This window comes from Artibeus jamaicensis, unplaced genomic scaffold, assembly GCF_021234435.1.
Source record: "Artibeus jamaicensis isolate MK-2021 breed Jamaican fruit bat unplaced genomic scaffold, CSHL_Jam_final contig_519, whole genome shotgun sequence".
Lineage (NCBI taxonomy): Eukaryota > Metazoa > Chordata > Mammalia > Chiroptera > Phyllostomidae > Artibeus > Artibeus jamaicensis.
The window spans coordinates 54,081,241-54,103,166 of NW_026521871.1; the positions used below are offsets into that span (position 1 = coordinate 54,081,241).

Sequence of the window (21,926 nt, forward strand, 5' to 3'; positions counted from 1 at the left end):
GGTGAAGCGGTGTGGCCCCTGAGTCTTGCCCTTCAGCACCCTTTTCATAAATTCTGCTTCTGCTTGAAGTGGGCAGAGTCAGTTTCCCCCCACTGACGAAGTTGTCACCAGGAATGGCAGTAGGTGGCCAGGGTAATGGGGGAGTGCTGTGGTTTGGAGCTAAAGGGAGTGGGCATCCGACCAGGATGAACGGAAGAGGCCAGGCAGCCCTGGAAGGCCGTGGGGACAGCCAGAAAAGCCCCACTGGGGAGCAGTAGGTAATACCCAGAGTTGCTCTTTGTCCCTTCTTCTGGGCTCCAGAGCTTGGAATTGACTGACTTTCGTATGCTAATGAGGTGGCTCCAGGTGGGGGGGTGCATCCCCCCACCACCGCAGAGCTTCAGGGTGGGTCTGCTCAGAAAAACCAGGCCCTGAATAGGGAGGGTTGGAACTTTCAGCCTCTCGCCCAACCTGGGGTTTGGTTCCGAGATTGACTGCTATCTCCAAAGGCCAGTGATTTAATCAGTCATCAACCAATCACACCCGTGTAATGAAACCTCCCCAGAAATCCCCTGAATGGTGGAGTTCAGATAGTTTCTGGGGCTGTGAACACACTGATGTGCTGGGCAGGTTGGAGGCTCCCAGCCCCCCCTTTCCCAACCCCTTACACTCTGCCCTGGGTACCTCTTCCATAAACCGGTACTGTAAATAAGGAGTTTTCCCAAGTTCTGAGGTCCAGCCAATTATCAAACCCGAGGGGGGGTTTAGGAACCCCTAAAAGCTCAGTTGGCCAGAGCATTGTCCCATATGCCACGGTTGTGGGTTCGATTGTGGGTCCGATCTATAGTCAGGGCACATGCAAGAAGCAACCAGCGAACGCATAAATGAGTGGCACAACAAATCGATGTTTCTCTCTCTCTTCTCTCTACCTCCCTCCCTCATTACCTGTCATGGGTCTATACCTGCCTGGGTCTGCCTAGGGCCAGCTGTAGTGGGTTCCTGATTTCATGTAGGAGAGATTTCAAAACACGAGTCCAGGTGACATTTAGTCAAGCTGGGGACAAGGAAACAAGGAAGGGCTGGCATAGGAGAAAGAGGAGAGCCGAGGCTGGGCTGCCTCAGCTCACTGGGAAGAAAAGGGGCTTCGGGGACAGGTTCAGGGGATCAGACTGGGTGGGACAAGCTGCCTGCCAGCTGCCCACTGCCTTAGAGTTTAGGAGAAGTGAGCCTGTGAAGAAAGAAGTGGGGGGAGGGGGAGCCGCAGGGCAGAAGAAAAAAAAAGGAAATGGCGTGGCCCAGCAAGAGGGGAGGTGGAAATCTTAGGGGGGGGTCCCATTCCTCAGTGGGTGCCCTTTCAGAGTCATGGACTCCACCAATTGGTCAGTGACAGGGCAGGGGGTCTTCAGTCATTGCAGCAAAGTCAGGTGGGCTTTGCCCACCTGGTTTCGCTGCTTTTCTGGGCCTGGAGCTGAAACACAACTGAGGCCTCGATGTCTCCTGGGAGGGGACCCTTGTTCCCCCAGCTTTGCCCCTGCCAGGCCTTCCGCAACCGTGCGGGATCAGCAGGAGAGGGAAGACCGTGGCCAACTGGCTCTGACATCCTTATTGGAATGTGGACCATTCTGCTAGGGAAATCGGTGATGAAGGTATTCATCAAGATCAAAACCCCCACGAGGACTCAAATGCCAAATCCCAGGCATCCTCGGGACCCGCTCTGTGCTCCTTTCCCCGTTCCCATCCTGAGCTCCCCCTAAAGAAACTTGCCCCTCACACCCTGGGGGTGAGGGGGTGGAGGGGGATGGGGGGACCTGGGGTTTTCACCTGCCACCTTCTCAGATTTCCGGCATCTGATAGTACTCATGTTAAACACGGCACTTATAATCCAGCCCATCTCTGCCTTTTGGCTGGGAAGTGACAGGCAGCAGAAGCCCCGGACTCGGGCTGACCCCTGGTCTCACTTACTGCTTGCTCCCCACTGCTTAGCACACAGTAGGTACTTCATTCTGTCTACATCATTACTTTACCAGATTAGTATATGAAAGAACCCAGAGGAGTCAGTCACCACCCCACCTGGCCCTTCTGCACCTTCCTCGCCCAATGAAGCGAGGCGCCCCCCCTACGCCCCCTGCAGGCCTCCTGGGGGAATTACTTTGCAGTCTGGAGCCAGCTCTTCTCATGCTCCTTCTCCCAACTTCTGATGCCTCCAGTGCCTCAAACTGGAGACAAACTCCAGCTCAGGTGCGCCCTCTTTCCCTCCCCAGGAGCATGCCCGTCTGCCTGCGCCTTCCCCTCCCCCTCTTCTTCCCCCACAGGCTGCAGCTCCTAAACTCTAAGGCACAAGTGGCAAATATAAGGCCCGAGGGCCAGCCCTCCACCCTGTTTTATCCAGCCCAGCACCTTGCTTCTCCCTGGCGGCAGTGCCAAGCTCCTTGCCCCTAGTTTAGAAGAAGTCACATGTATACAGTCCTAAATTACATTTGGCCCATTGAAGGTGACCACAAGGCCGACGTGGTCCCTGGTGAAAATGAGTTTGACACCCCTGCTCTAAGGGGCCCCACAAGACAAGCAACCAGGGGAGCAGTGGGTGGTGGCAGCTCGTCCCAGGCTGCACCCCCAAACCTGTCTCCAGAGCCCCCTTTTCTCTGACTTCCCAGTGAGCCAAAGCAGCCCCGCCTGGGCTCTCCTGTGGCTCCTTCTACCCTAAGCCCTTCCTTGTTTCACCGTCTCAGCCTTAATTTTTTAAAAAGTACTCTCAAAAAATTTTTTTTAATTCCAGCATGTTTAGAGACCTTATTACAGAGTCCAACCCAGAAGGGAAGGCTTATATGTCCAAAAACATCGTAAGACTTTGTTATTTTATGTTGGCCAAAATATGGAGAATCTGTATGAAAAGTCCGAGGTCCTGGACCAAGGAGGTGACTTGACATTTAGCTTGGGCTGTTTATCAGTACAGGTGCGCTTGCCAAAAATTCTGGACTCAGGCGCTGACCTCGGCCTGTGGCGGTCGACCTGTATGTCCCTGTGCTTGACTGAAAGGGGCCTGGGTCTTGCTAACTGCAGCAGCCATGCCAAGAGCTCCCTGGGAGAACGTGGAGGAAAGGATCCAAAGCCTCAAGAAGACGCCCCAATTTGTTCAAAATAAACGCTGGACTGAATTTCTTCAGGCGGCTCACTGTGCAGGGTCCTGGAGGAGGCTTCCCTCCAGCAAGGCCTCAGGCAGTTAGTGCACTGCCGGGGGCATCTCCGAAAAGTTCTGTTTGCTCGGGCTGCAGCGGCAAAGCACCACACGCTGAGTGGCTTAAACAACAGTTGCCTCTCGGTTCTGGAGGCGGGAAGTCCGATGCTGAGATGTCAGCAGGGCTCTTGGAAGGCGTTAGGGAATTTTGGGTTAAGACCCCCCACTCCAGTGTTACCTCACTTAAGTACACCTTTCAATGACCCCGTATCCACATAAGGTCACATGGTGAGGTCGTAAGGGTTACACCCTCAATGTACCAGTTTGGGGGGCCCACGATGCAGCCCACGACAAGCACCATAGTGGCTGTTCCCCATACATCAGTGCTTCCGACTGGGGGCGCTATTGGAATGGCTCCTTGATTTCAGTACTGATGCCAGGACCCTGGGTGACAGAAGGGCCGAGTGGCGCTGCTGAGCCACCGAGACGGACAGGCAGCAGGACTTCTGTGATGTGTAGAACAGAACAAGGGCTGACCAGTGGAGACTGGGCTGCAACAGAGAGGATGTGTTACCTGTGTCCCAGGCAAGATCAGATCACACACCCAGGGGCCCCTGCCCGAAGCGGGGTGGGCACCCTCGCAGGGGGCCCTGTGGAAGGAAGTAGCACAGGCTCTGGCCCGCACTCCCCAAAGAGACCTGTGGTCATGAGCCCGGGCGGGGCAGATGCTGGTTCTGACCCAGGGCAAAGGCATTTGCACTTTGCATCTCGAAGGTTTATTTCCTTTTAAATTTATCTTCAGAGACAGGGGGAGGGAGAAAGAGGAAGAGAAACATCACCATGGGAGAGAAACGCCCGCTGGTTCCCTCTCACACACGCCTGCACCAGGGGCTGCACCCCAGCCCAGGCCCCCGCCCCGCCCCGCCCACTGGGAGTCAAACCAGCGACCTTTTTGCCTTGTGGGAGCCACCCACCCCGCTGAGCCACACCGGTCAGGGCAGCATTTTTCACTTTTAATACAATAGTTTTCATCAAACACCAATGTGCCTGGCCCCAGGGGGTGAATCCTGTTGGCGACAGTCCCCTCTGCAGGTGGTAATTATATATGGCTTATAATTATTATAAATATAACTCACATATTGCTAAAACTTATGTTTTCACAATATTTCATTCAATCTAAAAACCCTCTGATCCTACCTAACAGTGTTACTCCCTAGCAACCGAAAATGATACAAAGTTCTCAACGACAGCACGCACTCTTTCCAACTCATTCATTCACTCTTTCTAGGTTGTGGTAGAACACTGGGCCCAAAGGAAAATTCTGATCATTATATTTTATTCCTTCTGCTATGGTTTTGCTGCTAAAAATCTTGAACACCTTCTTCCAATGTGCCGAAGCCTCTCAGGAGGTCAGGGGTCCACCCCAGGAGCTCAGCGCTGGGACACAGGATGAGGACGGCCAGGCTGCTCCCTGGCCTCACCTACCAGGAAGACAGTTGAAGCTGAGAGCCCTCTGAGCCCCTGGTTTTGTCACCCACCAGGACACAGCTGGGTAGGACGCAGCCACGGCTGTTGGCCACCCCAAGTGGCCCAGAAGCAGCGCAGCCACAGCCACTGTCTGCCCTGAGGTTCCGAGAGCTGCCCGGGGCCCACCAGGTCCGCAGAGGGTCACTCCTGCTACCTGTACTCTGGAAAGCCCAGCCCCAGGGCAGGAGGGGTAGAAATTCCAAGGCACAGGAAAGGGAAAGCCGATCCCTTGTCGAAGGAGGTGCCAACTAAACTAGCCAACCCAACACACCCCCACCCACAGTGCCATGCAGTCCCTCCATCCTGCACAGAGCCCGGTTCCCCTCCCCAAGGGTGCCAACGTTCGAGACCCACATTTTCAGGGACCTCAGAACCCTCCGCTTCAGGGCTCCCCTCTAGGTCCGCCCCAATCCCAACCGTGCCTCTTGCTCAGAGGGGAGAGCAAGGGCTCATTTCAGGGAGACTTTTCTTTCCAGACACAAGAAGGCCTGGGGGTGGGACCTGGAGCAAGGCCCCAAGCGAGAGGCTGCAGCATGGGGTCTGCAGGCTGGCCCCAGGAGAGAACCTTAGATTAGGATTTTTAAAAAATGTATTTATTGCAAAGAACGCTGGACACAGTGTGATGTTTGGAGAGACCCAACACCACCCACTCTGGGGTGAGCAGGAAAACACCTACCACAGAGGCACAGTGACCGTCGTGGCTGAGACCTGGCAGCCGAGAGCCATTGCAGACAGAGGTGGGCAGGGCCGCCCAAGTTCACGCTGTGGCCCCAGGCCCAGTCCTTGTGACACACCCAGGTCCCACAGGTCCTGACCTCCCTCTGGACACAGAGTAAAAAGGCTTCGCTGGTCTCGCCTCGACAGCCGGCCTGAGGTCCTGGAGAAGCGGTGATATCCACAGATGTGTGCCACCAACCAAAGGGACAAAGGGACCCGCTATGGCTAACAAGTGAGTGTGTCCACCAAAACCCCAGTGGACACAGGAGCAAAGGCAGAAGTCCCCTCATCCCAAAGACTGGGGCTCGGTCCTCCAGCTCCAGGGCTCTGACGGGAGGTAAGTCCGGGAGGATGCTACCCTGGCCTCACCCGACATCATCTCCCCACCATGCTTGTCCACAGTGGCTGCAGCACACAAGATCGAGACCACCCGCTGGGCAGGAGGCACCTGGGGGCTGCAAAGCCCTGGGAAGGCTGCAGGGACCAAGTGGGCTTTGGGTCCCAGGGCCTGGCTTCACCAAGGTCCCCAGTGGGCAGCAGGCATTCAACTACAAACCCAGACATTTCCCACCCACCCCCAGCCTGTTGGTGTCTCCGGGCTATAAAACGGAGCTGGAATTGCTGCCTGGCCTGCCTCTCTGGGCCCAACAGGACTCGGAGGTGTGACAGACGGCAGACTCCCGAGGTCATTTTCAACAAGCTCCTCTGCACGTGAATCAAAGCTGTGATGTGTCTGAGAAAGCGCCCCCTGGACAAGGCTGCTTCTGGGTTCCAGCCTCCCCTCTGCTCAGCACCACAGGTGGAGGTTAACCGAGGCCAGGCCAGGCTGAGCAGGACCACCACAAGCTTGTCTGACTCTTTCACAGCAGATGCCTGTCCCGGGCCCAGTGCGCGCACTGGTGTGGACACAAGCGCAAGGGCCCGGAGGAAGACTGGTGGGCAAGGGGGCGGGGCAGGGAAGGAGATGGGCTGGCAGCCTCCCCCTTGAGTCTCCAGTCTCAGGCAAGTGCACCGGGAAGGTGATTCAAACAACCACCCCCGCCCCCATCTTTCCCTGGTTTCACTGAGAGAGCAGGGGGCCTTGGCCACCAGCTCCTAAAATCCTCCAGTGTACATGACGGGGAAGGGTGACCATGGTGCTGAGCTTCCGGCACGCGTCTGCACGGCCCATCGCCTCCATGCGAGCCCATCACCTTCCGGAGGGGCGCAGACCCACAGCCTGGCCACCCAGGTGTCCGAGGAGGCGGAAGCTCTCCAGCTCCAGGCGGGGCTCGATGACAAGGACGGTAAGGGCCCTCCTCTCACCCAGGGCAGCAGAGCTCAGCAGCCGTGAGGACCTCACCTCTCGTGCCGCTGGCTCGGGAACTGGCCACAGACAGGCCAGCAGCACCCCTGCAGAGGTCCCCAGGGGCGCCCAGGCAGCTTGGCCACGGTGGGAACACCCAGTTTCACATTTTAGGGTTTCGCACTTCAGAGAGCCAACCCGGCGGTGAAAGGGAAGACCTGAAGGCTACCGGAGCAGGACCAGGCGCTGGCGACGTCCCACCAGCCCGGAGCAGGCGCAGTCCGGCCAAATGATTTCCAGCAGCATCGGGTACAGCCCTGTCACTGTCAACAGGACACAGGTGGACGGGGTGCAGGTGTGGGGGCCCCAGCCACACATGGCTTTGAGGGTGTTCCTGCATGGCGACTGTCACAGGGACGGGGGTCTGCAGAGACCAACGCTTGCCTGGGGGTCGCAGTGGATGAGACGGGGTCACTGGTGGGCAGGGACTGTGACAAGGGCTTCCTCTGGAGGCCGCGAGATGTCTACATTCTGCACAAAAATAGAAACACAGCACATTTGCCCTGCGCCAGGAATGGATGGTACCTGCCATCCCACTGTGCATCCGCTCCCTTGTGCTGTGGGCGTCCGGGCCCATGTCCTCCCTCCAGGGAGCCCAGCTGAGGACTCCAGGCCCCACCTTCCCTAAGAGCCAGCGCTCGAGCGCCTCTGCGCACATGGCTGGTGGACAAACAAGGACAGAAGTGGGGCTGAGGGTGCCCCTGCCTGCTAGGACATCTTCCCTGGTCACCTGTGGGTGGGCCTGGACCAGACCTTCAGGGGCAATGGGACGGTGACAGGTCCAGGTGAGGGGCAGCAGCTCTGGGAAGACACCCCACACGTCCCTGCTGTCTTGCACCTGAACCAGGCCCTGACAGGCTGCAGGACAACTGGCGTGGTCGGCAGGACGCCGGTAAACACAGGGAGACTCTGCGCATGCGAGCCCACTCAGTGTTGAGGGAACCGTTTATTGGACCCAGCCTCAAGGCTATGAGAACCCTACTTATCAGGCCCATTCTCAAGGTTATGGGAAACTGCTTCCCTTAGTTGCCCAGACACTTGGGTGAGGGAGCCAGACTGCCTCCGTCTACCCTCCAGCTGCCTGAGGGGCTCAAAGCCAAGGGGCTGCCCAGGGCCCAGAACACCCCGTTGTGGGTGGCAGCAGGCCCCAGGGGACTTCTTGCTACAGGGGAGTCTGGGCATAGGGGTTGGAAGGGGTGGTCTGCCCTTGGCCGCAGTGGGAGAGGTAACCGATGAGACAGAAGGACCCCGTGTGGGCAGAGAAAGTGATTCTGGGAGACACTTCGAGGTGCTTCTGTCTTCAGCGAGGCTCGCGGAGAACACAGGGTAGCGAGCTGCTCTTCTGCAGAAAAATCTGCCCCATGCCAAGGCCCCTCGGCCTCTGTGCAGCCCTTTCCCCAGTAAAACACACCATTTCCATTTGTGAAGCCAGTTGAGCTGGAAAAGGTGCTCAGGAGCCTGGGCTGCCGGGGGAATGGAAGAACCCTCCCCTGCCCGCCGTGGGCCCCCAGCCACACCCCAGCTCAGGGGCATCCTGGCTTGTGGCGCAGCTCCAGGGGTTCCCCACCCCCAGGGCAGCGCCGCCCCAGGCCACGGCCTCCCCTACAGACAGGACAGCAGCCTGAGGGAGAAGTCCGGCCTGGGCCTGAACGTGCCTAGATACCCCCAGGGAGCTGCTGCCACCCCAGCAGTGACCCCGCTGGTACCTGTGGCCTGTCCCGGTGCGTGTTCACCGCCGCCACATTCAGGTATATGGACTCCACTTTACAACCTGCCGAAGGAAGACGCAAAGCCATTCCCCTCCCGAACGGCAGCTGGAGCCACAGAGGGCAGAACCTTCTCCCAGGAGGAGGCTCTGGCTGCTGCGGAAAGAACAGGTCTTACCCTGCCCTCCCACCCCTCACAGACAGCCCTGGGGAGGCCCCGTCAAGAAGGACAAGGCACCTTGTTAGGTCCCTGCTTGTCAGACGCCACCGCCCAGCGCAGCCTTGGTGAGGAGCCCACACTGAAGACGCCGGGGACAAAGAGGTCTAAGAAGCCACAGTTCAGGGTTCCTACGCTCAGTCCCGGGGGCCCCCAGACCACCCACGTCCCGCCTGGTCACACGTGTCATGCCAGGTGGTCAGTGCAGTGGGGGCCCAGAGGATGAGCACGGTGGCGTGACACCAGCTGCCACTGAGCTGTCCTCGTCCTCCAAGGGCATGGCCCCCTAAGAGGCCTGGTGACCTGTGTTAAAGGTGATGTGCCCAGACCCCATAGCTCATGGGAAGCTGCCTGGGGTCTCCACTGGCTCGGCCCAAGGCAGAGGTGGGGGTTTGGAAAAGCCAGTAGAAAAGCCCTTTACTCAGGTGGGTGCTGGTTAAGCAGGGCCACTGGGGAGGCATCCTGTGGCCACAGAAATGGAAACCAAAAAGTTTAAAAGCAAATCGGGAAAGGTAGGGGGATGAAGGGAGGAGGGGTGAGCCCCTGGTAGAGTTTGCAGGGGATGTGCGCCAAGTCACGGGACCCCGTAGACTCGGCAGGCAGGGTGGCGCGCAGGGAGCTTCCTACCGTAGGCTACGGGGGTCAGCTTCAGCACCGTGTGCAGCGGGCACTTGAGGTAGGGCAGCTCTTCTGCAGACACAGACGAGGAGGGCTGGCACTCCAGGGACGCCAAGGTGGCAGTCCCCACCCTCTGTCATACCCGCCCCCCTCCCCAGGGCAGGGCCCGCTCCGCACCTGCCGTCTTGTCCAGGAAGTAGGCCAGCAGGCAGCGCATCACGGCCTGGTGGCAGATGACCAGCACGTTCTCTTGCCTCTCCAGCTCCATGATGACAGGCTCAAGTCGCTGGACCAGGTCCTCGTAGGACTGCAAGGACAAGCCCCTGCTCAGGCCCAGCTCCGGGGTGGGGGGTAGGGAGGAGCCATCCTGGGTGGTGGGCCACCTCCTTGCTCCGGGAGCTGTGGCCAGGCCTCCTCCAACTTGGCTCCGGAGGGCACAGGGCTGGGCAGCTCAGGGCTGGGGCCCACCCCACCTCAGGACTGTGACAGTGAGAAGTCGCCTTGAGAGGGAAGCTGAGGGACTGGGGAGGGCTGGCAGTCTGGGACAGGGGTCGCCTCCACCAGCCCAGGGGCAGGTCCCAGTAGGACTGAGTGGGTGGGGCTGGGCCTCAGGCTGCCATCCCAAGGGGCCACCTCTGTGCCCACCCACAGGACCCTGGCCACTGGTGACATGGAAAATACACAGCTCCCTTCCGGTTCATAGCTGGTGGGGACAGGGGCAGCAAAGACCCCCCAACCCACACCAAACTTCCAGAGCTCAGCCTGCCGAAAACACCTGAGGTCCCAGGAACGCCTGGCCCCTGCAGTCGGCCTGCTCTGTTCCTCCCCCTGCACCCAGAAGGTTTGGAGATTTCCGCCAGGAGGCTGAGCCCCAGAGCGGCACCAGGAGCTGGAGGAAGTCCTAAACTGGTTCTGGGGGAACTGCGATTTCCCTCCTGGCCCCCACCGCTGTGTCCCAAGGTCGAGAGGTAGCTGCTTTGTTTCTTTTCCCTGTTCTTGGGCTGGTTCTAAACCTGAGCTCTGCCTCACAGCACGGTGGGGGAATACCTACCGCTACCCAGAGCTGTCCTGTTTCTGGGGACAAGACGGCACAAGGGCCTGCCTGTGAGCCTAGCACCTGGGGGTGGGGGCGTCCATGCATGGGCACACGTGTGCCTGTGCAGGGTATTTTGATTTGGCCACTGTCCTGGGTCATGCCCTGAGGTTGCCCTGTTCCCGACCTGGGGCCTAGGCCATGCCTCATCTGGGGAGGTCCCCCTAGGTCTGGATTCAGGGCTGGGGGCGAGGTCTGAAGCTCCAGGGAGACTGGGATCATCCCATGATGCCCCTGGGGAAGGGGGGGCAATGTGGGAGGTGACAAGGAGCAGGGACCCAATGGGCCTCGAGGCCTGCGCAGCACCATCCTTCCACCACCCAAGGAGGGGACTGCAGCCCAGGCCACATGGCCGGGAAGTGGTAGAGATGATGGACACACCCAGCCTGGCCCACCTCTGAGGCCAGCCCCTCTGCTGCCCCCGAGGCTCCCACAGGGCCTCGGCCACAACAGGTGGTCCTTCCAGGCAGGCAGCACCTGCGAGACTAAGCACCCAAAGCCCACCTACCTCCCCCTTGGGGTACCGGTAGCGGTATTTGTCCTGGTCCCGCAGGGCAAACTCCAGTGGATAATGATCCTGGATTTCCTCGTAGGTCATTTCCTCACAGACGCCCTAGGGAGACACCGGGGTCCTTACACCTCCCACGCGGGGCCGGGGGATCAGCCCTGGGGAGGCGGGTTGGGCAGAGGGGACCAGGTTCCTGGGCCATGGAGGCCCTCCCAGCCTGGAGCAGGGACCTGCCTGGGAGGAGCAGGCCCTCGAGGAACACCGAGCAGGGGGGCAGCCCCATGTTTGTGCAAAGTCATCGGAATGTCTGTCCCGACCATCCAGGACCCACTTCCCCAGTAGAAAGCAACTGTGTAACTTTTCTAATGTGCCTTTGGTCTTCTGTGCTGTGGACACGCTACTTCTCAGTATGGACTCTGTGCAGACTATAAAGCGGGACTGTGCTTGTGTCATCCAGGATACGCGTCCACTCCCACAGAATCTGGGCCGCTCCATTCTCAGGACTCCCTGGACCCTCCCTCGCTCCCTCTCTGTCAGCCCTTCCTCGTCAGCTTACAGACGGACGGACGGCCAAGTCTCCCTGGGCTCAGCCTCCTTGCCTCCCACTCACTTCCCCACCCACTCCCATTGGGCCCCACCCGCCTCCCGCCGAGACGCCCAGTGACCTTGATATTGCATCCCGGTGGTCAGCTCACAGCCTGGCCTCCCTGGGATACCCACCGCACTGACCACTGCCTCCTTTCAGCCTGACTTTCACGCCCATCTGCCTGTGCTCCCTCCCACCCCACTGGCTGCTCATCCGCAGACTTCTCCACAGCCCCTTCGATGCTGGGGCTCCCAGGCCTTTGTCCTGGGTCCTGCTAGAGCTCCCTCAGCCCACTTATCCCTTCCCCGGCCTCCACAACCATTTCTGGGGTTGCAGGCCAGGTCCCCAATTAGGGACATGTGAGAGGCAGCCTCTTGTGCACCCCCACTAGGGACCTGGCCTGCAACCCAGGCATGTGCCCTGACTGGGAATCGAACTAGTGACCATTTGGTTCGCAGGTTGGCACTCAGTTCTCTGAGCCACAGCAGCTAGGGCAATAAAAATCTAAAAACCTTAAAAAAAAAAGAGAGAAGCCAGGGGGTGGGGAAATGAGTAAAGGGGGTCAAAAGGCACCACTTTCAGCATGGTGACTATAGTTACCAATACTATAACATATATTTGAAAGGTGCTAAGAAAGCAGATCTTAAAAATTCTCATTACATGGGCAGGGGCAGGGGGGAGTTGTGACAATGTGAGGTGATGAACATTAACTTATTGTGGTGATCATTCTCAGATATATACATGCATCAAATTATCATGCCGTACACCTTAAACTAATATGTTACATGTTAGTTACGTTTCAATGAAACTGGGAAAAAAGAGTTCAAGCAGGAAGCAGGGACTGAATGAACAGAAGCTCAGTGGGGCTGTCAGCAATCTTGGGATCAGGAGACAAAAACCAGAAGCTTGGGGACCACAAGTTTTCCAACAGAAAACTCTAGGAGGAGGACCTGAAAAACTGAGTAGCTGCCACAAAGCTCAAAATGCAGCTTTACAATAACTCTGTCTCTGAGCAGACCAAGGGAGTCTGCCCCAACTGCCCGCCAGAAGCGAAGGCTAATCCTCGGGAGAAAGATGACGTCAGCCAGAACCTCAGGTTATCTCCGCAAGTGTTCCCACGAAACGCCCCGCACTCGGTCAGAAATGACCAGGCACGCGTCGTATCCAGAGTGGAGCACACCAAGAACGCCTAAAAATCAACAAGAAAAAGGCAGACAACCCAACAGAGAAAAAAGGAGCAAAAGACCTCACAAAAGATATCAAATGGCTGGTATACAGAGTAAAAAACTGTCAATTAAAACTGTGATACTGGTGTTTGAACAGATACACAAATCATATGTAAGAACTGAAAAGTAGATAAAGTAAATCAACAGGAAAAAGACAGACGGTTAGAGATAATCATCATTTGAATTAACTGGGGAAAGGCCATATTTAAGGCTTATGTCAGAGTCAATTCTGGCTGATGTAGATAGTTACAGGCAAAGGAGGGAAGGGATGGTGGGAAGGGAGGGAGAGGGAGATGTCAGAACCCTAAACAACAAAGGAAAGTTAGGGAGAAAGCTCCGAGGACCCTGGCTCACACGGCCGCCCTGGCAGAGTATGGTCGCCCCGGGGGCCCTGGGCTGGGGAGGGAAGAGTCGGTGATTAATTACCGCATCGATCTCGTTGAGGACCTTCCACTGCTCGTAGGGCACACCCAGGGCCTCGGCCGTCTGGATCGTCCTCTTCATCTGGCTGGTCCAAACCTTCAGGTCCTTGATGTTCTGGTCACTGATGAATTGGGCCAGACTCTTGGCAAACTGAAACACATTACAAGGGAATTCAGGCCCCAGAGACACGCGGTCCCCCGAGGTCATGGCCAGCCTTGGAGAACACAGGTTTGGTAAAAACATGACTGACCTCTGAGTGACACCCACACCCTGTGCATCCCTCCCAGACTCTGAGCATAGTTCCCGCGATCCACAAGGTCCCCTGCCACTGCCCCCGACCCTTGACCATGTGCCCGAGGCTGTATGACCTCCCCACCAAGGCCTCAATATCACCCCTAGACTGTGGCACAGCCACCAGCTGCACCGCAGGGACCTGGGGCACTCCCAGGACACGCCTCTCCAAGGGGACAGCTCACAGGAAAGCCAGAGATCCAGGCATCTGCTTCATGCTTGGTGACTTTCTCTACATGTTTGGAACATTCTAGACTGAATGAAGGTCATCCATCTCGATGACTACACATCAGCTCCATGAGCTAAAGGCCAGCCCTGGCCCTGGTGCACACACAGCCGCCCCGAGGTGCCTTTGCAGACACATACTGACCTCCCGGCCCCGGGGGGACAGTCCTGGGTCCCCGCCGATCCGGCCCTTGAGGTTGAGCTCGCTCTCCCCGTGCCGGCAGAGGTAGATGGAGCGGGGGGTGACGTGGATGTTCATGAGGTAATACACGATGCGGCTCTGGATGTGGTCGGCCACTCGGTTCACCACGTAGCTCTGCCCCACGTCCATGATCTTGATGTACGACAGATCCCTTTCCAGAGAGAAGGTCGGGACCAGCCTGTGAGTGTGACCGGGGCCCTCAAGGGAGGGCACATCCTGCCGGCCACAAGAACTGGCGGCAGACCCTGGCCTCTCTGAGCACCAGGCTGGACATCACAACACACAGGGCCGTCAGCTGGTGTGCGAGTGACAGGGCGAGGCAGGAGCGACAGCACACGTGTGACGCGCAGACCCCGTGGGAGGTGCTCAGCGTCCCCCAGGCCACTCCTGCCTGCCTCTGGCTCTCACCGCACTGTCCGTAAGGTGAACACGGAAGAGACTGTTTCCTCCCGGAGCGATCAGGAAGTAGCTCACAAGTACTCTTCCCCTCCTCTCTTCCCGGTCAGCCATCCACAGACCTGGCCTTCCCTTCCCCTGGCGACCTCTCTTTCCCCTGGAGCTCAGCCCAGGTCATCCATGCGTAGAGTGTCTGCCACACCTCCGGCAGGCGGCAGGCAGGTGGGACCAGAGGCACCCGAGGACTGTGCTGGTGGCAGCAGCCGAGAAGCCCTGCTCGGCCGCTTTGCCTGCTTTGGGCCTGTGCAACCTTCCTTGCAGCCTGGAGAGCATGCTTTTCTGTTTATGGTCGTGGAGGGCTCAGGCAGCAGGAGGAAAGGTGGGATTTCTCCGGCACTGGGCTCGGGTTCAGCCCAGAGCCCTCTGGGTGTTCTCACTGGCCAGACCACAGGATGTCGGTCTAGGTTTTGGGGCGTTACAGACACCGCCACCAAAAACAGCAGCAACTGCCCTGGCCAGGTGGCTCGGTTGGTTGGAGCATCGTCCCATACACCAAAAGGTTAGGGGTTCAATTCCTGGTCAGGGCACGAGCCTGGTTTGTGGGTTTGGTCCACAGTTGGGGCGCATATGGAAGGCAACCAATCGATGTTTCTTTCTCTCTCCTCCTCTCTCTCTAAAGTCAATAAACATATATATATATAAGGATATAAAATAGCAGTGACATTTACTGACAGTCCAGCAGGAGTGGCCCAGACAAGCTCCTCTACTGTGGTCACATCACAGAACCAGAAGAACTGCCATGCTGGGAGAGCAGGGGACACAAGGAAAACCAGAGATCCGGACAGCAAGTGCCGCGTGGTTCCAACAGCGTGGGCAGGCTGGGCAGCCCACTGGACTCAGAGCCAGCTCAGCAGTCCAGACCCCGAAACCAGCCCTCCACCAGCCGCTTCTCCCCTCGGTTCGCAGGCCTTGCTTATTCTTACGTAATTATAAGAGACCCAAGCACAGAGTCGCACTCCAGCCTTGTCACTTCCTGCTGCGTAACAGGCACTGGCCCATGTTTCTTTGGTCTGGTTTGTAAAGACTGAGCAACACTTTACCAAGGGACCAACTGCTCTTTACTGAAGCACTGCCACCACTTGTGCAAGCCAGGAATCGGCAAACCACAGCCAGCAAGCCAGATGCAGCCCGTAGCCCGTCCCGGTGAACATGGCCATGCCCGTTCGTGCACACGCTGTCTCAGTTCCCTTTGCACTGCAACGGCAGAGTCGGCTGCGAGCCCCACAGCCTCAAACCTCGCCTCCCTGCCTCTCCGCACAAAAGGTTAGGTGCTGTAAGCACCCCACCTGAACGCCCGCCACTCACTCCTGCTGCATCCTCCTCTCCAGTGGGAAGGAGAGGCGCTGCCACACCCGCCACTGTCAGCTGTTCCCAGGCAGAGTCTGGCCACTGCTCCCCCTTCTCAATATGCAGACTGTGCATTTTAAAAAGAGCAAGTCATGTTTGCAAATGCCTGCGGGAGGACCCTCTGCATAGAAATCAGGCTTGATCTTACAACGGAACAGTAGAGAACCTGGATGTACAGAGCTCCGGCAAGGCAGCAGGGATTCTGCCACTCGCCGTTGGCCTGTGACTTCTGTCCCAAGGTGAAAACAAAGATGGCCAGACTGTCTCTGCCTGTTGTGTGGCCCCCTGAGCCACCGCTATGGGGAGCCACAAGGAGGCAGCCAAGTGGGCCCCTGCTGCCCACCCATTGCGGGGCCTGGACACGGGGCGTCCTCGCTCACCTGTCCAGGCCCTCATCCAGAGACTCGTACGAGCTCTCATAGCACTCGATGCGCCTCATGAAGTCCTCTGTGGCCTCGTCACTGTCACGGTTGACATAGTCCGGGCTGCCCAGTTTCACTTGCTGCCGGAGCCAAGCACAAAGTGAGGACACGTCAGGGCTGGAGGCCAGATGGGGCCAGAGACCAAGGAGGGTGCTGGGGTGGGGCTGGGGGTAGGGGCCCTGGGCTGAAGGCCAGGCCAAGGCCGGAGCACAGGGCTGGAGGCCAACCACGGGTGCACTAGGAAGAGCCCAGTGGCCTCCTGGTCCCCACACTGGAGCTAAAAGAGCATTCCTGGGCATCCCAAGGTCAAGCCTCTCATCTTTGTGGGACGGGCGGGTGGGGGAGGCCTGAGGGCCAAGGGGCCTGGAAGACTCTCCCCACCTGAACGAACTCCCCAAACCTAGATGTTCGTTCCTTGAATAAAGAGAGGGCAGGGGAGAGGGGCCAAGTCTCCTTCTCAAAATGTGAATAGCACCCTCCACCCCTGACCCAGAGGCTGAAGCTTCTCCCCACTGTCCAGGGGATTGTGCGGGGGGGGGGGGGGGGGAGCAGAGCGAAGGCCCACCTGCCACAAAGCAGGGGAAGGGGGTGCAGGGGACGGCTCACCTGACCCAGCATTCTACTCTCTCCCACGCCCGGCCCCAAGGTTCAGAAAGTCCAAACTAAGGCTGGCCCAGGCACAAGCCCAAACCTGGAGGGGGACCTAAGTGTCACATGCCACCTTGGTTGTATTACTGTCCCAGCCACGTCAGAAGTGTCACTCACCACGATGTTAGCAGCTATGACCTCAGGGTCCACACAGATGGACTCAACGAAGAAGGTCTGCAGGAAGGACCATGGCCGGCAGGAGGGAAGGGACCACGGACACAGTTAGGGGTCTGGGCCTGGCCCCGCAGAGCTGCCCACCCCGCCGAGGGCCACGCTGAGCAGCCGGGCCCCTGAGGCCCTGGGTTGAGAGCAGGGTCCAGAAACGTGGAACCAAAGCAGGTGCCACCTTCTCCAGGACCCAGCCACCAAGACCCTGGCCTCCAAGGAAAGAAGACCCTAGCTGGAGAAAAGCAGCCCCTCCTCTCACCCCAAATCTACTCGGGGGCTGACCTGTCCCATACACGTGACAGGGGCCCCAGAGGGCCCAAATGTGCCCAGCCAGGGACTTGAGCCAATCAGGTCTCACCTTGTAGCCATTCTGTTCCCCAAAATTAAAGATGGTCGCCCTCCGTTCACGGGTGGTATTTGTTGCATCAAAAACCTAGGACCAAACTGTGGTTAACTGGGCCTCTGGCCCCAGGGAAGGGGGTGCCACCCAACAGCTGTAGAACCGGCTCTCTCACTGGGACCAGCTGCTGGCCGGGCCCTGCCTGGCCAGTCTCCCGCGGACCTGCCAGGGCTGGGCTGGTCCTCCCCTCCTTGGGGAGCACACCCCCAGGAAGCTGGAAGGAATGGGTGAGCTTCACTCCTGCAGGGCAGCAAACCCTTGGCCCAGAGGAATGCGCTCAGCACTGCTGTGTATACAGCAGGCGCTCAGTTCACGTTTGACCAACAGGATTTCCTGTGAAGCCAGTTAAACCTGGAGAACTGAACCCATATTTATCTCCGCTCCATCCCGAGACCCCAGTGGACTGGGAACAGGATACAGAGAACAGGCAAGGAGAGGGGAGGGGAGACGTCATGAGGTTCTGTCAGACAGACACACGGCCACAGACTCTGGACAATCAGGAAACCAAACAAGCCCCCACGGACCAGAGCACACCCGCTTGTGCAGAATCACGAAGGGCAAGGGCAGGGGCACAGGCATCTCTGACGAAAGGGACAAGAGGGGGGGGAGATGGGCTGTGGCTTTGCAACGAAGAGCCCGTGGAGCCCCAGGTCCAGCTGCCCCACCTCGTCCAGCCTGCGAAGCCCCCGGGGCACCCTCAGGGGCAGTCCACGCCCCTGCGCATCCAAGCAGCTTTCAAGCTTCCCTTTCTCAACAGGGCATGCAACCAGGGCTCGCTGGACACTCCAAAAAAACCTCTCACGTGAAAAACAAAATGAATCAAGCAATAAAAGGAACTTCGAGAAAATGAAGACAGAGCATGGAAAAAAAGAAAATGTCAAGAACGCTCTAATAACCACAAAATAAGAGCAGAGTTCTGGCCCTGGCCAGGTAGCTCAGTCGGTTAGAGCATTGTCCCAATACACCAAGGTTGCAGGTTCGATCCCTGGTGAGGGCATATATGAGAACCAGCCAATGAATGCATAAATAAGCAGAACAACAAATCGATGTTTCTGTCTCTCCCTTTCCCTCTCTTTAAAATTAGCAAAAAAAAAAAAAAAAACAACAACGAAAAAACCTGAAAAAAAGAGTTGTAGTAAATTGGAACAGAGAACAAGAAATCTAAGAATTTAGAAATTAAAATGTCAGCACAGAAACTTTTTAAAAATTTCAACCAAATCCTTGTAAGACACTATTGAGATGTTTTCCCTGAAAGTAGGACAAAAAAGAGAGAGAGAAAAAATAACAGAAAAATGATAAAGTTAGAGATCAAGCCTAGTGTGCAGATACCAGGGCAGTTCTAGAAAAAGAAACTCTGAAAATCAGAGTCGAGTGAGTAATCACTTATCAGAAAGTGGCGGACTTATCAAAGTACTGAGACACAACAATTCCTCAGGCCCACTGGGGAGAGTGTCCTAAAGAAAACAACCAGGGGACCCAGCGTGGTAGAGGAGAGAAGACTCACTGTGAGATTCCTCGTCCTGGAGACCCCGCGGGCCTCCCCAGGGGAATGGCCATGAGAGGACCCCAGCCCCCTCCACAAAACGTGTAGGAATATCGGCAAATCAGAATGACATCAGACTTTCCCACAGACACACTTAGAAGCCATAATACAAAGGAGTAATGTGGAAATTCTAAAGGGGAAGGACTTCCCACCTCGACTCTGTAGCCAATAATCAACTATAAGGATAAAATAAACATTTCTAGACGTGTAAGGTGTTGGGAAATTTACTTCCAAAGTACCTTTCTCAGAAAGCTACTGGAGGACGTGCTCCAGCAAAGTAAGTTAGTAAGCCATGGAAGAGGAAGACGACAGATCCAAGAGTGGGATGCTCAAATCGGAGGGGGAAGGCAGTTCCCTGTGCCGCAACTGCGCCTCAGACCCAGAGGAAAACTGATCCAGACAGAGCTGGGGACAGAGTGTCCAGATGGCACACCTCCAAGGGAAAGTAAGGAAAACAGTTTCTGTGCTTGCACATAGGGGTGGGTGGGTACGACCCTCTCCTGCAGACACTTCGCTCAGCCTTGCTTGTCCCTCCCCTTGCATCTGACTAGAGGAGCCAACCCCTAGGCGTATTCCCTCACCCAGGACTCACTGGTTCCCGGAACAGCCTTTAAATGCTGGACGGGATTCTCCCCAGGGCAGGAGAAATCACATTTTCTCAAGACCAGGTAACATGATCCCTCTAACCTATGAGGTGTCAGCACTCGGAAGTCCTGCGGAGTCACAGACAACCACAAGCCCAGAGGGAAATGCCTAGCTCACATCCAGCCTCCGGCAGCCTCCTGCACAGCAGCTGCAGAATGTCTCCAGGGGCTGGTCCCTGAGAAGCATCCGGGCCACACACACCTTGCCTTCCCCTCCAGAGGCCTGGTGAGCAAAGGATGGATGCCTACGGGCTCCCACATCTCTCTCCCAGGTGTTGCCAGGGTATCACACTCACCGCCACATGTCCCCCCTCCTCACTAAGGAACCGCCGGACGTCATGGAGGGCTGCCAGGGCACACTGCCTTCAGGGGAGAAAACATGGGGTCAGCCAGGACCCGACCTGGGCTGTAGGAGGGCAGCAGGTAAGGGACAGGAGAGGGGTGGGCTGCAGGTCGCCTCGAGCTCTATGAGAACCCACGAACAAGGAGAGCTGGGGAGCGTCCAGGTTGGTGAACAGGCGGAGGTGCTAGGAGGGCCACGCACCCTGAGAGGGTGTGGACGTCCCATCCCTGTCTGGGCGTCTCTTCTGTCTGGCTGCTCCCGAGTTGTACCCTTTATAATAAACCAGTCAACATAACTAAAACAGGTTTCTGAGCTCTGTGAGCGGTTCTAGCAAATTACTGAACCGAGGAGGAGGCGGCTGTGGAAACCCCCGAGTCACAGAGGGTCAGTCAGAAGCACGGTGGCCCCCTGGGACTGGCAACTGGGGTTTACAGTAAAGGCGGCCGAGGGGCTGAGCCCTTAACCTGTGGAGCTGAGGCTGCTCCCAGTGGGTGGTGTCAGAACTGAACAGGACTGTAGGGCACGAGTCCCTACAGAAAACACCCCAGTGTCCCCAAGCCCTTGTGGGTGGTGACTGAAAAGGCACAGGCATGAATGAGCGCACACATGTGCGTGCATGGGGTACTTGTGTGCACACCCATGCACGAGTATAGGTTTTTGTATGCGTCCAAACAGGCATTCAGGATGCAAATGTGTGAACTCCTATGTGAGTGCATGGGGTGTGCACACATGCCTTCATGTGGTATGAGCACATGAGTGTGCTTAGTGTGTTAATGCACATGTCCATGTATGTGTATACAGTGGGCACTAGTATGTACATGCCCACATATGCCAAGAGATATGCAGATGTGTGCATGCATGTGTGGGCACCCACCTTCCCGTGTTGCGGGACCACATGTGAAAAGGGTTAACACAGCAGCCTGAGAACACCGACCTTCGACCTTCGACCTTCCAAAGGCCTGCGGGCAGGCAAGGCTGGCCTTGGGCTGAGGTCTGAGAATTTGAATGGTAAACAGCTCCCTGCACTGATTCTTTTCTGATCTCTTTAGTCCTGGCCAGGAGGTTCAGGTGCTTCGAGCACCATCTCATGCACCGAAAGGTTACAGGTTTGATCCCCAGTCAGGGCACGTGCCTAGGCTGTAGATTCGGTCCCCAGTCAGGCGTGTACAGGAGGTAACCGATAGATGTTTCTTTTTTTCTTTTAGATGTTTCTCTCTCACATCATTGTGTCTCTATTTCCCTTCCTCTCTCTCTAAAATCAGTAAAAACATCCTCGGATGAGGATGCAAAAAAGTTTCCTGGACAGTTTACACAAACAATATGGTTTATATGGAACACCCGCTTTCCTTTCGGGATTCTGCAACTCTGGTGTGCACGAGGCACAGAGCGCATGCGTGACCGGCCCTGACGAACCCTGGGCTCGCATCTGCGGTGAGCGGGCCTGGCCAAAAACACTTCACGCGTGTCGTTCAAGTTCATGCCAGAGGACCTAGCGCGCCCTGTCTGATTCTGGGGCGGAGGACTCTGGGAAGCTGGTTTGCTCCAGACTTCACCCCACTGGCCTCTCCCCTTTGCTGATGCTTTGTATCATTTTTGTGTAATAAACCTTAGCTGAGAGTATGGCCACATGCTGAGATCACAGCAGCAGATCACAGAATCTGGGGTGGTCTTGGGGAACCCCACACACCATGCTTGAGTGTGCTTGAGTGTGATATGTCTACACAGGTGAGCACAAGTGTGCCTTGGTGTGCACACGAGGTTTGCAAGTGTGTGTGTGTCCTTGCATGCTATGCAACCTTGACCGCACATGCATGAGTCTGAGTATTTCTATGTATGGGTGTCCACATGCATGCACACTCACATGTATGTGTGTATATATGACTGTGTGTGAACCCATGTGTACCTATGGGGTGTGTCAAATAACACGTTATCTTGTGTGAGACTTCTGAGCCTCAATTCCCCATCTGTAAAATGGGGCCGGGTGACAATGGGCATCACACACCCAGCACACAGCAGGAGTTCAACTAGCAGTCCCCTCCCTTTTGTTTGGGTCCATATCACCAGAGGGTCCGGCCTTGAGTTTGACCCACAGTTTGGCCACAGAGGCCTGTATGTCA

The 21,926-nt window shown here is 57.0% G+C and overlaps 1 protein-coding gene across 6 annotated transcripts in view; it reads right to left on the bottom strand.

The window, feature by feature from the left end:
* Positions 1-4,473: 4,473 nt before the first annotated feature.
* The window catches only part of PFKFB4 (6-phosphofructo-2-kinase/fructose-2,6-biphosphatase 4), a 28,017-nt gene continuing 10,564 nt past the window's right edge, over positions 4,474-21,926 (bottom strand). For 4 of the 6 annotated variants that reach the window (XM_037128431.2, XM_037128430.2, XM_037128433.2 and 1 more), the window contains exons 4-14: positions 19,763-19,829; positions 17,238-17,312; positions 16,829-16,885; positions 16,022-16,143; positions 13,782-13,989; positions 13,124-13,270; positions 10,886-10,990; positions 9,462-9,591; positions 9,294-9,356; positions 8,450-8,514; positions 5,253-7,214 (exon numbers count right to left, since the gene is read on the bottom strand). In XM_037128431.2, the coding sequence (XP_036984326.1) occupies positions 7,155-7,214; positions 8,450-8,514; positions 9,294-9,356; positions 9,462-9,591; positions 10,886-10,990; positions 13,124-13,270; positions 13,782-13,989; positions 16,022-16,143; positions 16,829-16,885; positions 17,238-17,312; positions 19,763-19,829 (1,099 nt within the window). In that variant the 3' untranslated portion in view covers positions 5,253-7,154. Of the gene's footprint in view, positions 4,636-5,252; positions 7,215-8,449; positions 8,515-9,293; positions 9,357-9,461; positions 9,592-10,885; positions 10,991-13,123; positions 13,271-13,781; positions 13,990-16,021; positions 16,144-16,828; positions 16,886-17,237; positions 17,313-19,762; positions 19,830-21,926 lie in introns of those variants that run through there. The other 2 variants (XR_005080032.2, XM_037128434.2) reach the window with 2 other exon arrangements.